The 16407-nt window shown below is 37.2% G+C and overlaps 1 protein-coding gene across 4 annotated transcripts in view; it reads left to right on the top strand.

The window, feature by feature from the left end:
* The window catches only part of EEA1 (early endosome antigen 1), a 71722-nt gene that overhangs the window by 42602 nt on the left and 12713 nt on the right, over positions 1-16407 (top strand). For all 4 annotated transcript variants that reach the window (XR_002443180.1, XM_021410195.1, XM_021409413.1 and 1 more), the window contains 11 exons: positions 218-337; positions 569-772; positions 1322-1522; positions 2906-3019; positions 4216-4371; positions 6086-6225; positions 6834-7164; positions 8268-8369; positions 9815-10009; positions 10801-10983; positions 15961-16146. Coding sequence is in view for 3 of the 4 variants with exons in the window: in XM_021410195.1 (XP_021265870.1) it covers positions 218-337; positions 569-772; positions 1322-1522; positions 2906-3019; positions 4216-4371; positions 6086-6225; positions 6834-7164; positions 8268-8369; positions 9815-10009; positions 10801-10983; positions 15961-16146 (1932 nt within the window). In the remaining variant the exon portion in view is untranslated. The remainder of the gene's footprint in view (positions 1-217; positions 338-568; positions 773-1321; positions 1523-2905; positions 3020-4215; positions 4372-6085; positions 6226-6833; positions 7165-8267; positions 8370-9814; positions 10010-10800; positions 10984-15960; positions 16147-16407) is intronic.

Below are 16407 nucleotides of genomic sequence, written 5' to 3'. Positions count from 1 at the left end.
TGTCTGATAGTTACATAGTTTTCACTTATGATTCAGGATCTCACCTATTAATAAGAAATGCTTTGATTAGAGTTTTATTCTTTAACTTAGCATCATGCACTTTTATACCAATTTTCATATATTCTTGTTTAGAATAGATTTTGCAGACACTAGAATGAACATTGAATGCTATTGAAATACTGAATGGTGCTTACTCATTAGTGGTTTTTTCTCCCAGCTAAAGGAAAAAGTGGCAAATTCCACAGAATTGCAACATCAATTAGATAAGGCAAAACAACAGCACCAAGAACAGCAGACACTTCAACAAAACACAACATCAAAACTACGAGAAGCCCAGGTAACTTACTTATATAGCCTCACATGAAAGTGTATTTCAGAATTTCATTATTTTCAGTGTGTTTTCTCTGTAAAAGTGACATATGGGACTTTAAAATAGTTCGAATGTCTTAATGTGTAAATCTCAAATAGAATGTATGGAGGGTGTTTAATGAATTTATCCAACATTTTATGCATTAGGAGTAACTTCTAAGGTTGCTATAATTAAGGAAGCTGTTATGCGATTTTCTAGAATGATTTGGAACAAGTACTACGGCAAATTGGAGATAAGGACCAAAAAATTCAAAATCTTGAGGCCTTGCTTCAAAAGAGTAAGGAAAATATCTCTCTGCTCGAAAAGGAAAGAGAGGATTTGTATGCGAAAATTCAAGCTGGTGAGGGAGAAACTGCAGTTCTTAACCAGCTACAAGAGAAAAATCATGCACTGCAAATACAGGTAAGAATTCAGAAACCTGTTTCTTTGCTCTTACTTATTATGGTATCTTATTTCCTTTATTCCTCTTTCATTAAATATAGCACTGGTCTTTTCTATACTTTGCTGTTTCTTTGATACTATAAAGTTCTTACGTAAATTTCACAGGATGTGTGTGTTTTGGTGACTTACCTGCTATCAGCAAAGAAGAAAGAATTCCTGGATGTTTCCTATGTATGCATACTAACAATATACTCTTAAAAAAATTGGATGTGTATCTGTGTTTGTTTCTTATTTAAAAAAGAGGTATATTTCCTGCTTTCAGTACCAAAATTCAGTCTAGCCTGCATCTGTTGTTTCTTCAGTTATTGATTTTGTTACAGTAAGGCAAAATTGATCAGTCCATTTTGTTTCCATTTTTAACTGGTATCCTGTTGAAACTCGGACACTGCACAATGTAGCTTTATTGTCATAGTTGAAGTTGGAGCTCCAGAGCCGTGATAAGATGCCCAGTTTTGTGACTTTTTTGGTCATCCTATTCCAGTCTTTATTTACCTCCTTTTTTCACTACAGGTAACTCAGCTGACAGAGAAGCTGAAGAATCAATCAGAAAGTCATAAACAGGCCCAAGAGAATTTGCATGAGCAAGTGCAGGAGCAGAAGGCACATCTAAGAGCTGCTCAGGACCGTGTGCTCTCTCTGGAAGCCAATATCACTGAGTTGACCAGCCAACTAAATGAAAGTAAAGAGAAAGTATCACAACTTGATGTACAGGTAATGGCACTCTGTGCTGCCTAGCCATGATAAATCCTTTGTGTGATTTCTGTATTCTCTCCGGAGAATGTACAAAGCCATCTGGGAAAAACTACATGTTTCTACCTACAAAGGAAGCAGAATAAGGCAGATAAACTTGGAGAAAATGTGAGTGCATTCAGAATAGGAATAGATAGCAAGGTGGATTTTTGTTTGTTTCTTTATTGGGTATTTAATTTTTGGTGGTGTTAGTGGGAATTCATAATCAAGTTGGGAATATTTGTCTTCAAGCATCTTTTGTTGTATTTGTAACGGTTAATCATCCAGAAAACTGCTGTTACCACTTCTGGGTTCTGTGCACCAGAGTGAAAGTCTGTTAAGTCATTAACATCTTGCTGTTGCCTAGACATTTCTCGTTCTGGTAGCTTTTATCTGAAACAAAACAAAATTTGCAGGCTGCCTTGTTGTCAGTTTAGTTGAACTAAACAAGGCAATTCCCCAGTATGATCTCAGTGTGGACTTTCCTACTGTTAAGTGCTTCTTAAGGTAAAACCAGCTAATTATGTTCAAGTATCACAAAGAATAAACAACACCTCGATCAGAAGTTTGGCAGATATTGTTTTCTTAACTTAATACACTTGGAACAGGTAGTACTCTTGTTTGATTAATACACTGCATTAAGTAGTGTTACTTAGTTTCTGAGCAGGTCTAGTAACTTACGTTGCTCTGTGATGTTTTTGGTGGACTTTGCTGCAGTATCTGGACTGTTTTTCAGCAAGACTTCAGTGCTGAAACTGAGTAATTTATTACCTGTTGTAACTGGTTTTTAAGGCAATGTGAGCTTTCCTGCAGCCTTTGAGAAGTAACATTTCTGTTACAGATAAAAAATAGCAAGCTGCAGTAGTCAGTGACCCTGAGAATTGCCTCTATGCACCATCACCATTCATAGCTGCCATATGAATGTAGGTGGCTGGATATTTTGGAAGGAGTGAGGAGTTGCTCCCTGAAATGCCATTAGTAGTGGTGAAAGATAGCATACATGTGGCAGCATATTTTAGTTATTTTTAAATTCTTTTTGCCTCTAAAAATTTTAGAGAACCTCAAATGAGCATTTAGTCTGAAGTTATCAAGGTACGCATGTGTGTGAATACATTAAGTCTATTCCTTTTCTTTTTTTGCTTCTATGTAAAAATATTTCCTTAGAAGAATATGAGTCGGACTGTTTTTTAATTTTGTTTTTTAGCTTAGAGAAGGAACTAACTGTGGTTTAACATGTTGATTTTTTTTTCTAAAATTTGAAAAATTTTCCTCTTCCCAACCCATTTTTTTCCCCACTAGTACATGAAAACTGCTATTGAACTTACTAATAATAGACATTTTAATGAAGTACAACTTGTCTTTCAGGTAAAAGCAAAAACTGAATTGCTGCTTTCAGCAGAAGCATCAAAAGCTGCTCAAAGAGCAGACCTTCAGAATCATCTGGACACCGCCCAGCACGCACTGCAAGACAAACAACAGGTTATGAGCAACACACAAGCATAAAGTTCCTATGTTACCTAAAAATCTACTTACAAACCTAAGAATAGTCTGATTATAAACTAAATAAATATGTGACTATGCATTTGGAAATAATAACGTAGGATATTTTAACCATATGATGTGTTTTCTGTTCTTTTTGCTGTAATCTGGACCCACATTTTGCAGTGTAAAGAACTTACTTAGAAATCCAGTCCTTGCTGTATGTTTGGCCATGGTTTGTAGTCTAAGTTATGGTATTTGAGTACAATTCTAACTCATGTGCTATGAAAAAGAAAAGTTTATAGAATGCACTGGGTTCAACTGAAAACTGTTAACTTGTATTACAGATTCAGATAAATTCAAAATCAAAAGTCTTTGTTCAGAAATAATTATCTGCATGCCAACTGACAAAAAGACATGATGGCTGTTGTTAAAATTGCATGTTTTAGTTTGCATTAATCCAACTGCACCTTTTTACCAGGTGCTGAATCAAATATTTGCGATATTAGAATCCATGCTGTTGTCATTTCAGGAGAAATATTCAGCAGTTCCTAAAGGCACCAATTTTTAGATGGGAATGTAATTAATAGCTATAAACAGAAGACCTCTTTTTGGAACTGTTAATTAAACTCATAGTTAACTAATAATTAAACAAATCAGCTTGCTTGGAGAGTAAGGAGCTTGGATGTAACTGTCATCTTAGTGGTTACAAGGCAATCGTGTTCATGTCTCCAGTGGAAATTATGTTGTTTTGTGTTGAACCAATGATCTGAAATGATCTTTGGTGTGTGGAGAGCTTATTGTTACCGTGCTGCAGGCTTTCCTCTTTGATGGCGCTTCATTTCTGGAAGACAACAAGTTTTCTCTAAGGTTTTGTAGTGTAACTTTCTAATTATGACTGTATTACCTCCAGGATCTTGAGTGTTTACGATGTGCAGTTCCTCATCTCTTTATAACCTTGAACACATTTTTTAAGATCTAGCTCATAGCCTATAAAGTTTGTGAGGGATGTGTTTAACAAAGAGAATTTGTTTGCGTTTTTCCATCTCAATTTCCTGCTTCAGAATAAAAAGGAAACATCATTTTCCTTTTTAATTTCAACACATTAGATCATTCAAAGCATATATTGAAAGGGCATTAGTCATTTCTAGAAGCTATTTAGAAGCTAACAACCCTCTTATTTTATTTTACCTCAGGAGTTAAATAAGGTCAGCATTCAGTTGGATCAGGTTACAGCTAAGCTGAATGACAAGCAGGAATACTGTTCTCAGCTGGAAGCCAATCTCAAAGACTACAAAGAGCAACATCTTTATTTAGAACAGAAAACCGAAGAGCTAGAGGGGCAGCTTAAGGTTTGTATTGAATGGTGTCTGAGCTTACTGAGACTGATGTTCACCACTGCTTGGTAATATTTGATAAAAGCTGTGCTCAAGTTACAGGGAAGGATTTATATGAAGTATGACTTCTGTAGATTTTCTTTCTCACCGGTGTTTTCTGATATACCCTTAATTGTATTCTCTTTTTCTGGGCTCACGTATCACACTGAGGTCCCTTATGCTGCCACTTTACTTCAGTGTGCTTCTACCGACCTCTGTGCCTGGAAGGTGCTGTGAGAGGGAAGATGACTACTTCCTGAAATTAGAGTCTTCAAGTTTATACACATTCCAAGTGGTGCCAGGGAATGTGTGTTACATGGGTTAGCCCAAGCTAATACCACCTTTCTGGTTTAATTTACTTCTAAAGCCTTTCAGTACACCTTTATGAAGGCTTTTTACGTACGAGAAATATTTGTCTGCTGGTTTGATCTTGTATTTTGCATTCCATTCCTGGGCTTAGTTTTTCTCTTACATTGCCCATAATTAGGTTTACGGAACCTTTAGATGTTTTCCTATACTAACGTTTTCAGTTATTGATATGAATTACTCCTAATTATGAATTACTCCTAATGCTTCAGTGTTTTTAAAATTTGAGCTTTACATTTCAATTTTTTTTTATTAAGCATTCTTGATAGTCAAAATCACAATATGTGAAGTCATATAACAGAGAGATCTTAGGAGCAATGCAGAATTTCTTTTGTCGTGTTGTGTGTCTGTTTGGAAGGAGATGAGCAGTCTAGAGGGTGCTTTTCCTAGCTTATGTGCTTTTCTACCAGCTTTCATTCGTGTTTTTATTTTTAATTCTTTTGCCAAAGTTTTACAAGTAACCAGTAGACTCATATGCTTAGGAGGAATACGCTGTTTACTTGCACAAGATTTTATGAGCCTCCTGGTAGCTTAAGTGTGAAACTGAGCAGTGTTGTTGATGCTGTCAACAGGAATGCAATTGTGTGTAGAAGTCTTCATGTCATCACCATTCTTTGTGTTATTCCAGTTGAATGCGTAGTATTTAAAAGGAGAAAAAAACACACAACAAACAACAGAAATCCTCAGGAATTTTCTCAGAGGAACTTGATGATTTTGTATTATGACTACTGCATAAAAGTAGAAGTGGCTGTAAAGCAGCCAACGTGTTGAGGAGTCTAAGCAGTACCTGCTTGCTATATTCTTTATATTCCATATAAACGAACAAATACCTTCTAAAAACAAAAGAAACCTTCTTTTAGACAAGCACAGGATTTCTTTATAGCTATAGTTCATGTCTCTGTTGTTACAAAGAATGTCAGAGTCGGGGGCTATGTAAATCAGTAGTCATTTGAAACTGCTGGAACTGTTGGTAGCTGAGAACCTAGCCCCAAAGCTGAGCACTGTATATGGCTTTTTAAAGATTTCTGCATTCTATTTATTACTTTGCAGTAAAATGATTCCTTGCATTTACCTTAGAGGCGATTTCAGAATGTTTTACCAAAATAGTTCACTTCTGGGGGAGCAAAATAATTGCAGGAACTAAATAATGAAAGGCAAGTGGCCAAGTAATGAAAGAGATGGATAGTGTGTGAGAATTGTCACTGCTTTCTACAGGAAGGACTTTTTCCAGTAAATACTGCTGAATGACTTCTGCTTTTTATTGTTATTTTTGTTTGATTGGTTGTGTTCCGATGGCTCTAACTTTTCTGTTTTTCTGTATCAGAAACTTGAGGCTGACATTCTTGATGCTAAAGCAGGCAAAGAACAAGCTCTTCAGGAGTTACAGCAGCAGCGACAGCAATCTACAGAATTAGACCTCCGAGTAGCAGAACTGAGTAAACAACTTGAAGCGGAAAGAGAAGCGTATGCGTTCGCTGTGTTGTAGTACTTTTTGAAGTCGGACATAAAACTAGAGTGGTTTGGAATACACTTGAAATTTTGCTCTTCTCTCCTGTAATTTCTTAAAATCATAGATAAAAGTGATATATTCCCTCTGGTAGGAGAACTGAGCTAGGTCCCGATTGTTTTCTTGCACTTTATCTGCCGTGCAGACTCCATCTGCCACATCATCTCATGTGAATCACTGGCTGCTGTGATTCAGTGCATTCCAGTTTATTCTCTGTGCTTGTCAGTTAAATATCTGAACAGTTTGAAGCTCTAAGATTCATCTCGAAGTATCCATAGCTCTGTATCTTTCAAATATTGATTTGTGGGTTTCGCATAAGAAGCAAAGGAGTAGCTCCTGCTCACAGTATTTGAGAAAGGAAAAATCCTTCTCAAAATAGCGTTTAGAGTTGCTGATATATCTTCACTGGAGAGAAAAAATGCCCACGTTCAAAAATAAAAAGGCATTCTTTGAAATAGTTCTACAGTTAATATCCTTAAATAAAGATGTTTAATGATACAAAAGAGCCTGTGAAGACCAACTTAAAATATCTTTTATTTTTCTCTGTTTTATTTTGTATTTGCAGTATGTCTAGTGCTAAATTGGATTTACAGAAGAAATCTGAGGCTCTTGAACAAGCAAATCAGCAAATTTCAAAGCGAGAGGAGGAAAACGCCAGCCTCAAACAAAATTTTGAGAAATCAAGTCAGGATACAAGTAAACAACTCAAGGAATTAGACTGTAAAATGCAAGCAGCAACATCAGAGCTGCAACAGGTGAAATTAGAGAGGGATACTCTATTAAAGGACCTTACAGCTACCAAAGAGAAGCTCACAAAAAGTTCTGAATCCTTCAAAAAAAAGAAGGAAGAATTAGAGAAAGAAATAGAAAAAGGGAAAGCAGCTGCAGCAGAAATGGTTAGTAGTTTTGTTCATTACAAATTAGGTTTGAAGTATTTACTGTCTGATACTAAGACTGGTTTCTGTCTGAAAATAGTGTCTATATGATGAGACTGCATGGAAATTAATTACTGCCACTGTATTGAAGAAATATGAAGAGAGGCCATTTGTGTTTCCTTGCCATAGCCTTTTATATAGAACCTTCCTGTGCACTTGCCTGAACATCCTGGAAAGCTGTGTACTGCAGCCAGAGTAACACCCTTGGTTGTTTTGGGAGATGCTTAACTTAAGGGTATATGAGAGCACTAGTATTATTTCAGTTTCAGAGGGGTCTCATACATGGCAGTGTGGTAACAAATACTTCACCCAAGCAGTGTACTACGGTAATAAGAATAAACTCTGACTAGCCTTAAAATACACCTTTTCTTCTTTCCCCCTTTTGCTTTGTTGGTAATACAACTGACGACTGTATCAATAAATATTCAAATATCTTGCATGTCATAATTTCCCAGAACCCACGGGTAGCTACTTTTATTCTACTCTATAAAAATATAAATCTGCTCCTAGTTAAAAATAACACTTTTTCCTTTCCTCCTTCACCTTTATAAGATAAGCTTTTCTGCTTGCTTTAGTTACTGCTATTTAAATATTTGTTTTTCCTAAAAGCTTTTTTCCCGAGTTTAGGCTTTCCAGATTCTGCTTATAATCATGTGGAGTCTCATTACTGACTTCAGCGCGTAGAATTTGGACTTCAAATGTAGTTGTTTGCATAATAATCTTGCCAATGTGTTTGCTCATGAGTTTTAAAACATCAAGAAATTTTGAATCCTGAGGAGAGCCATAAGAAGAAGGCTATTCCTAATCAGAAAATCTTTTTGGCACGTGGCTGCCTTAAAGTATGTGTTATCAGCTATGTTCAGCTTAGATTTATCACTGTTAATGACTGGAATTTTTAACTGAAAATGTCCACAACTGAGAGGAAAGCATTTTCACTGGAAAAAAAAACAACAAAAAACAACCACAAACATTTTGTATAAAGGCTTTTGTAGCTCTTATGAAAATACCTGGCATTTGGTCTTAGAAGCTCCCAGAAATATTTGCTTGTATCTTCTGTTTTATAGGAAAAATCTTACCAAGAAGTAAAACAGCAGCTCCAGGTACAGACAGAGTCTGTAGCTAAAGAGAGGAATGAATTGAAAAACTCACTGGAAAAAAAGGAGGGGGTAAGCTGTCCACTTCACTTATTTAGTTTGAAAAAATCAAGAAAAGAGTAATAACATGCTGAAAAGATTGATTTTTCAGTTTTTCATGCTGGGATTGTTGAGGGGAAAAAAAGTTGCAGTTTTCAAATTGTAACCTGTTTGTGTCCCTAAAATCAGGTAATACTAAAAATTTCCTACACATATTTTAAGATACAGGTTCTGCTGTTACTTACCTGTGCTCTGCATACTGTTTTGGCCCTGCAGTTTCTCCATAAGGGAAACAGTTACTTTTTATTACCGTGTCCTCATTTTCTTTCAAATTTATGGTCTCTGAACAATGAAATTGTTTATCTTATATCCTTAGATCTCTTTTCAACTTAGGCATCGCTGTGTTGCCTAAACCATGTTCTCTGTGTGGCTGACAGGAAATTTTCATATATTCTTGAGGATTTATTTCCTTTTGCAAATTTTTATAATTGTCCATGGCTACATACAGACGAAGTTAACTTTTTTAAAGATGAGCATTCAGACAAAATCATTTAGTTCAGCTAGTAGGCTGAAGACCAAATCCACTTTTATGAATTTCTTTACCTAAACTGCACCTTTTCCTTAAATGAATCGGAAAAGCATTATGAGCAGTGGACATGTTTTGAACTGTGGTGGATTCTTGCTGCCTGAAAGATTGATTGTGGATGTGCAGGTGTAATGCTTACAGACAGACCTTTCCTCTGTGACTGCTGCTGCTACTTTGTCTCCTCTCTTGTTCTGGCAGAAGCACTGTGGTGCTCTGTGGCGAGTGCTGGAGGATGAGTTTGGTATCTGCTACAGCTGGCAGCAGGCGAGCACAGATCACTGCTGGCTGGAAAAAAGCTAACTGCTTTTAATTTTGAATGGGGAAAAAAGACTGGAGCTGATCTAAGTGTAGGAGATTGAGAATAAGAGATTATCTTCGTGGTATAGGTATTCTTAAAATCTAAATCTGATTGTCAGTGTTCTTTAAATCTAATTGCCAGTATTGGATCATCCAGCTCTGAAGAAGGAGCTTGCAGCAGTGACACTGTGGGATAGTCTGGTTATGTATGCAAGAAGTAATGCATCCTTGGAAACTCTGCTACAAATAACCTGCAGATTATTTTAAAAATGTAAGAAGTGTACTGGCTCACGAGAAAGATATTGCCTGGTACAGAGCAAAACAGCAGATGCATAGAGGAATGTAGAAGAGGGCTTTGTAATCTTTCAGGTTACAACCAGGGGGCACTCCCCAGCTTGTCAGCAGTCTTTTGGGGGATGAGCCAGAGACCATATCTTCAGCTTTAACAGCTTTGACTGGTTTTTCATTTGTGAATGTGTCTGTTTGCTTTTTGAACTATACAGTTTGTCATACGCACAGTTCAGTAGGCAGTTACATGTATAAGTAATGAGTTAAATTAAAATTATATACAGTTATTTAATATTTTTGCATATAGATTTCTAAGCAGTTGTCAGTAGAACTTGATTCAACACGAGCGCAAGTACTGGAAATTCAGGGTCTTCTGAAAGAGAAAGAAAACAGTGAACAGCATCTTCAGGGAAAGCTGAGAGAGATAAAGGAATCTTTTGAGCAGAAGAAAAAACATAGCGAAACACTGCAAGCTGAATTAAAAACTGCCCTTTTAGAAAAGGTAAGGATGGCCTCTTGTATTCCTTTAAGAAAATTAATATACATTTATCTGATAAATGCTGCAACTTTTCCGCCAATGTCTTTGTGATAAACAGCTATTTACTGTAGTCTTGTTCAAAAGGATGAGGTCAGGATGTGTTATAAAGGTCTTCAGTCAATGCTGAAATGTACAGATTCTGTAGGAGCTGAGTTTCAGTACACTGGTAAAAAAGACTAGATTGAATTTTTTTATGTTGCTTCAGGAAGATGCTATGAAGCAAGAGCTGCTCTTTCCCTGTAAAGCAGTAGAAAAGTTTTGTGAGAGCAGTTTAGACAAACTCTGCAGTGTTTTGGAATGTCCATGGCAGTTTTAAACTAACTCTTTTATTATCCTGAAAGAATTTATCTGAGTAACAGTATGAAACTCATAAACCGTAGTGGAAGGAGTTCAAATGTCTTGCAACATGAGAGAATGTTGTGTTGCGTGCCATGCGCTGTTAAATGTTGCTCCAGCTTTGGCTGCCCTGAGCTACGTGTTCAAACTTGTGCTTTAGTTGGTCTGTGGAAACTGTAGGACTTAACATTTAAAATCTAAGTAATATTTTAGGTCTTATGCTTATTTTTCTGATTTGAATTAAGTGTTATTGTTAAATTAGTTACAAAATATTGCTATAAAACTGTAAATATTAGATTACCAAATTGCTATTTCATAAGTGGAAAAAAATCTAGCTTTGCAGTAGAAATGTGGTTTATTGAAATGGTTAAGATTACTGTCTGTAACATTAGCTGGCACTTCCTATGCTTATGTTTCAGGCAGAACTGGAGAATAAACTGCAACAGCAGGCTATTTTGTCAGCTCAGGAGCTTAAAGCAGAGAAAGGAAAGCTAGCAGACTTACAGAAGACCCATGAAAAAAATAAGGAAAACATGGAAAAGCTGCAGCTGGACCTTTATGGGAAAGAGTCTGAGCTGCTGGCAACCAGGCAAGACCTTAAGGTATTTAGAGACATTTTTATGCTATGCGTGACTTAATAGATCTGTGAGTATCCTTTCTGAAGACGAAGAAACCATGTGAGAACTGTAAAGAAGTCCTTTACTATATAAAGAATTTAGTGATGCTCAATCCCTTCTCGTGGGCCAGAGATCACGGTGAAACTAATTTCAAGCCAAGTGTATTTGCTAGTTTACCTGAGCTACTCTTCCATTTGTGCAATGGCAAGATGAGCTGTGGGAACGAAGTGAAAGATGATTTATTTTTGTATTATTTTAAGAGTTTTTTTCTTGCTCTTGTAGCTTTCAACTGATTTAAATAGCATAACTAGTGAGGGCAAAGTTGCTGGCAGAACATGAGTAACTGCTGCCTTCTAGATCATCTGACTAGAATTTTAGTTTTCCGTCTGTTCCTATATCCTTACCTCTTCCGACTCTTCCTGGTTAATTGTAGACTTTCAGAGATGTCAAATTAATAGAAACAGTAGGCGTTTCAGTCCCATCCTTGAAATATTAAAGGCCTTGGAGCCATTAGCTCCATGTGAGCTGTGGAGGCCTAGCCAAATTCCAGGTTTTGGGTTACTTTAAGAAAAAGAGAAATAGTTCCTTTATGAACCCACTGTTGAATCATTCCCCTAATCATTGTTCTCATCTATGGCATTAGAATACCTGCCATGTTTTCCTGCAAGTTAGAGAAACTTTATTTTCAGTGCTTCTTGTTTGAATCTTTATGCAAGTATGTAAAGAGCATGGGCCTGCTTACAAACAATTGTGGTTTAAACATTCTTAGGATTTGTGACTGTAGCATGCTAGCCTCCTTTCTGAGTTAGTTTCCTACTATAGATCAGCATTTGGTAATGCAGTGACCTGTAAATGTACTGAATGTGCTCAATAAATCTTTTTGGTATAATTTAAGTATTGCTTATTGCAAAAATAGCTCTGAATAAGTATTATTAAACCAGCTTGATGACCTCTGGTTCTGGCAAATACAAAGTAGGACAGTAGGTGTCGCACATGCTTTTACACCTGGATCGGGATGGTGGTAAGTGAGAGATGGAACATCTGTGCAAAAAGGTAAAATAAGGTGACAGGAACAGACGTCTAGCAATGCCTGTAGTATATAAATAAGGTGTCTATCAAAGGAAAGTAAGGTTGTTAATATGAGCAGTCAGGTAACTTGATGTATCGTGTGAATATTTGTGAAGCCTAGAGGGCCATAGGAAGGTTGTTGTCCTCAACATTGAGGTAATGTACCACTGTGGAAGCTGTTTGCTTGGTTACTTATGTATTTATGCATAATAATTAGGGCTAGTGTGGTTCACTTGGTACTGCTTTTGTTTTGTTTGCTGTAAAATTTAGAAGAGGGAAAAGGATGAGAGGAATATATGCATAATTATGGGTGTGCAGTCTCATTGCAGTGTTAAATAAAAGTAGTAGTGATAACTTGTCTTAAAAGACAGCAAAGAAAAAAGTGTTCAGGAAGGTTAGTTTTGAGAGCTGAATATGTAGATATCACTCAAGTCAGAAGAACCGTATGACAGAATTTCATTGACTGGTTCCATATCAGTTATCTGTAATTTGTTTAGCCTTAGAGGATTTGCTTAGTTAAGGTAGATGATTTGAGCCAGAGCTAGGAATTTTTGGATAGTTTGGAACGAAGGCTGGTAGAAGGCCTGGAGTTCAGAATGGACTTGATGTTATTAGTAGGCAGTAGCTGAAGCTTTTAAAACTTATGAATGAGGTGACTTTAGGTGACTTGTGCAGGATTTTTGGTAGAGGTATGAGCTCCCTGGACAGCTGTGTTTAGTCAGCATGGTTTGAAGCCTAGTGTTGTGCAGCCCAGGCATGGCGAGGCTGTTTTGGAAGATGCTAGCAATGCTAGGCTTGCTTTAGTTTAAAAAAAACTAGATGACAAAGCTTAAATATTCTGAATTTGTGTAGCACCACGCTATTGTGAGGCCAGAGTTCTTGGAGGTGAGGATAGATCATAAAAGGTTGCAAAGCACACAGGTGGCACGAGCAGGGTTCCTGGGAGTGGATGGCAGGAGCTGGCTGTACACAGAGCTCCATCTGCTGGTTTGTGGCTGGCATGTCACTGCAGGCTGGTGGCTGAGGGAGCTGCCTGGCTGCCCTGTGGGGAACGCTCAGATGAAGTTGCAGCTGGGGATGCAACACTTCAGGAGAGTGCAGCTCTCACACAGCTGCCTAGCTGCAGCACTGTCAGCCCAAGGTGAGGAACATCCCCTTAAAACTGCAGTTTCTAGTTGAATAACAGAAGATAGTTTATGTAGTTTTAATCAGATGCAAACTTTGGAGCTGTTAGACTCACAGAGGAAAAGTGAGAAATGGAGGAAATTCTAAGCTAAGAGCATTGTTATAGTGTTATGGATACCGTGTACTGCAAATTTAGTTTAGTTTAAAAAAGGCACCTTTTATAGCAGTAAATAAGCTCATATGTTTTTGTCCGAAAAAAGAAATTGGGCATGATTTGAGTGCTTGTAAAAGCTCTAGCTTTATATATATTACTATTTATACTTTCTATATTTATTCTTATATATACAAAAATGGGATTCTAATTTCTTTTCTGGAAAAGCCTATTTACAAGAGTTAGTGAAAATGCAGAATTGGTACTTCTTCCTTCATTTTGAGTTAGTGCAAGCATACTTTGTGTGTGTCCTGCTCTCCTGAACTCCGCCAAATCTTCCTCACTCTTGGCATTAGTGCTTTTTGTAGTTGATCCTGGTTTCCTCTGTGTTCTCAAAAGAATGTTTCTTTGCCTCCAACATTGGCATCGCTGTCTGTCTTCAGTGGATGTTCTGGGGGAGTATCTATGCTGCCAAACCTCATGTCTGTATGTCAGGAGACTACACTGTCTACAGTCAGTCTAATCCTGCTGAAGACATGAAGCAGCATTAGGTTAACATCTGTGAGCAATTGCATGCTCCATCTTTGGATGGAGTGGGAGGAGAGGGCCACGCAGTCTAAACTGGCTCATTTGTACACCTCCCTTAGATGGAATGAATCCAAGTCATAGGACCCAGCTAGTTCTTGCAGTGCAGCAGCATAAGTTGTACAAGATCAGGCTGAGATGACTTTAGTTATACCAGCCAACCTAACATCTGTTTTTATTTACAATAATAAATACAGGTTGCCTTCTTTTGTTCTGTACGTTTTCCATGCATTTTGTTTTCTCTGTCATACTAAAGAGCAATCTCATGACTGAGGTTATTGTATTGGGAGCACACCTGTTGTTTTCTGGAAGCAATGCCAAAACTGAATAATGAAGGCGAATAGCATCAGATATTGCGAGAGGTGATTTTATATTAAAGATGTGAGCTCCTCGGCAGTCCAAAAGAATCAGGCTGAACTATGGTCTTAATGGAGACTGAGCCAGGAGCAAGGATAACTGGAATGGTTAGCTGTGTGCCAGATCTCCACTTGTTTCCAAAGGGTGCTGTGAGGGATTTTTGAGCAAAGCAGAAAGAAAGGCACAGATAAACAGAAGATGGATTTACTAGTGAAGTTATATTAAATGGCTTCCCAGTTAAGATGAGTAGAGTTACTGTTAATTACAGCACAACTAAGAGTCACTTGCTGTATGGGAGCTATAGTATGCTAAAGTGTCCTCGAAATTCAGACTCCCTTATATTACAAACTACTGAGTTACACAAACATTTGTGAATAATACCATGCAGAGTAGGCTGAATGCTGGCAGTGTTCCATCACTAAGTCTGATTTCACTGGCAAAATGCTTCAGATACTACAAATAAGGGTTAGGAAAGATCAGAAATCAGTTTGTATTTGAATGAAGACAGGAGCTGCTGCAGTTGTATAGTTAAGTCGAAATTGTTTAAGTTCAGTGGTTTTTAAAAGGAAAAGTAAGTACAAGAGATTTAATTAGGATTTTAGTAAGAAGAGTATATGTGACAATAGTTAATTGTGAGAGAATTTAAACCCTTAGTGGTGCACTAAATGTAGTAAATGGTTCACTAATAATAAATCTCCCTACCTCACACTGTATCTTCACATCAGATATTTCCAGAAAGTAGCAAGATTTTGATGCTGTAGAGGATGAGTTTGTTATTTTTCTTTCATACTGGTTCTTTTTGAGAGAACATGCTTCTACATGTTAGCTAGCACATGCCTAAGCCAAAGGCATTAAAAAAAAATTAACTTTGAGAATACTAAATTAAGAAGCGCCCCAAACTTTGACTTCGCTGTGAGTGAATAGAATGAATCTTGGGTGTAAGTTTTACGTTATTGCTTGGGTTTCTGTGACCCAAGTATAGAGAGACATCCAAGTTTGTTTTCTGTGTAATGGACAGTATTGAATAAGAAGTAAACCAATGAAATATACAGTCTGTAATTGATTTTGAGTGGAAGTTTAAATTTTGTGTTTGAAATGCTGATGCAGCTGATACTATTAAACATTTTGTCCTGATATTAGAATGTTTTAGGTTGTACATTACACTTCAGAGTTGTTTTTTTTTTTTAAGTCTTGACTGTGCTAGTGCTAGCTTCCTTAAGGTATTAGGAAAAAAAAAAATCCTGAATGACTTCTGAAGACTTCACACTATGGCTTCAGTGCTGCTTGAATAACAGCTGTATGGAGTTACAATGCAGTTGATTTAGCCTGACAATAAACTCAGTTTGTGTAACCAAAGTCAAACTTATTCTCTTTCCATCAAACAATCACCTTTCCTTCTTTGCACTTCTGCATGTTTTTGTGTTTTGTCTGTGGAAGAGTGCAAACTGGAGTACGTATGGTAAGGTATTGTTGATGGAAATGTTTCTGGGTAGTTTCTTTCTACTGGGTGAAAACTTGTGACCTAGAGGTTCCTGTAGCTATACTTCGTCAGCCTTTGAAGTGAAGCATTGCATGGTAGGTGACAATTTTTCCCAGTGGAAAATGATTAGATGAGTGTCAGGTATCTGAAGGTCTTGTACTTGCTGGATAATTTGCACAGCTGTCTTTGTAATTAGTCCACAGAAGAAAAACTGGCTCTTGCTCAAGAAGAGGTAGTTTCCAGCAGAAATCGAATTGCAAGCAATAATCAGCAGATTCAGGAACTGAAGAAAGCAAAGTCTGTGCTGGAACAGGATGCATCAAAGAAGGAGCAGCAGCTGGGTGAGAAGACCAAAATGTTACAGGATCTTCAGAATGAGAGGGTAAATGTCTCTGTCTTTTGAAATCTTTACACAGGCACTCAGAGACTCCCCCTGCCCTCTCCTCTCCATTAATTCCTGCTGGATTTCTAAACAAGGGTTATTTTGGGGGCATAGTGCTATTGTAGAGCGTAGCAACAGCAGTTTTACTGAATCTCTGGAGCAAAGACAGCTAACAGACAGTTGAAGTGAATTTGCTCTAAAAAAGGCTGTTAATTTGAACCAAGTGGCTAGACATGCAGAAAAACATTATTAGTTTTAAAT

This window comes from Numida meleagris, chromosome 1 (assembly GCF_002078875.1).
Source record: "Numida meleagris isolate 19003 breed g44 Domestic line chromosome 1, NumMel1.0, whole genome shotgun sequence".
In the NCBI taxonomy this organism is placed as follows: domain Eukaryota; kingdom Metazoa; phylum Chordata; class Aves; order Galliformes; family Numididae; genus Numida; species Numida meleagris.
The sequence above is the reverse complement of the archived record's forward strand: the minus strand, read 5'-3'. Positions and strand labels throughout refer to the sequence as shown.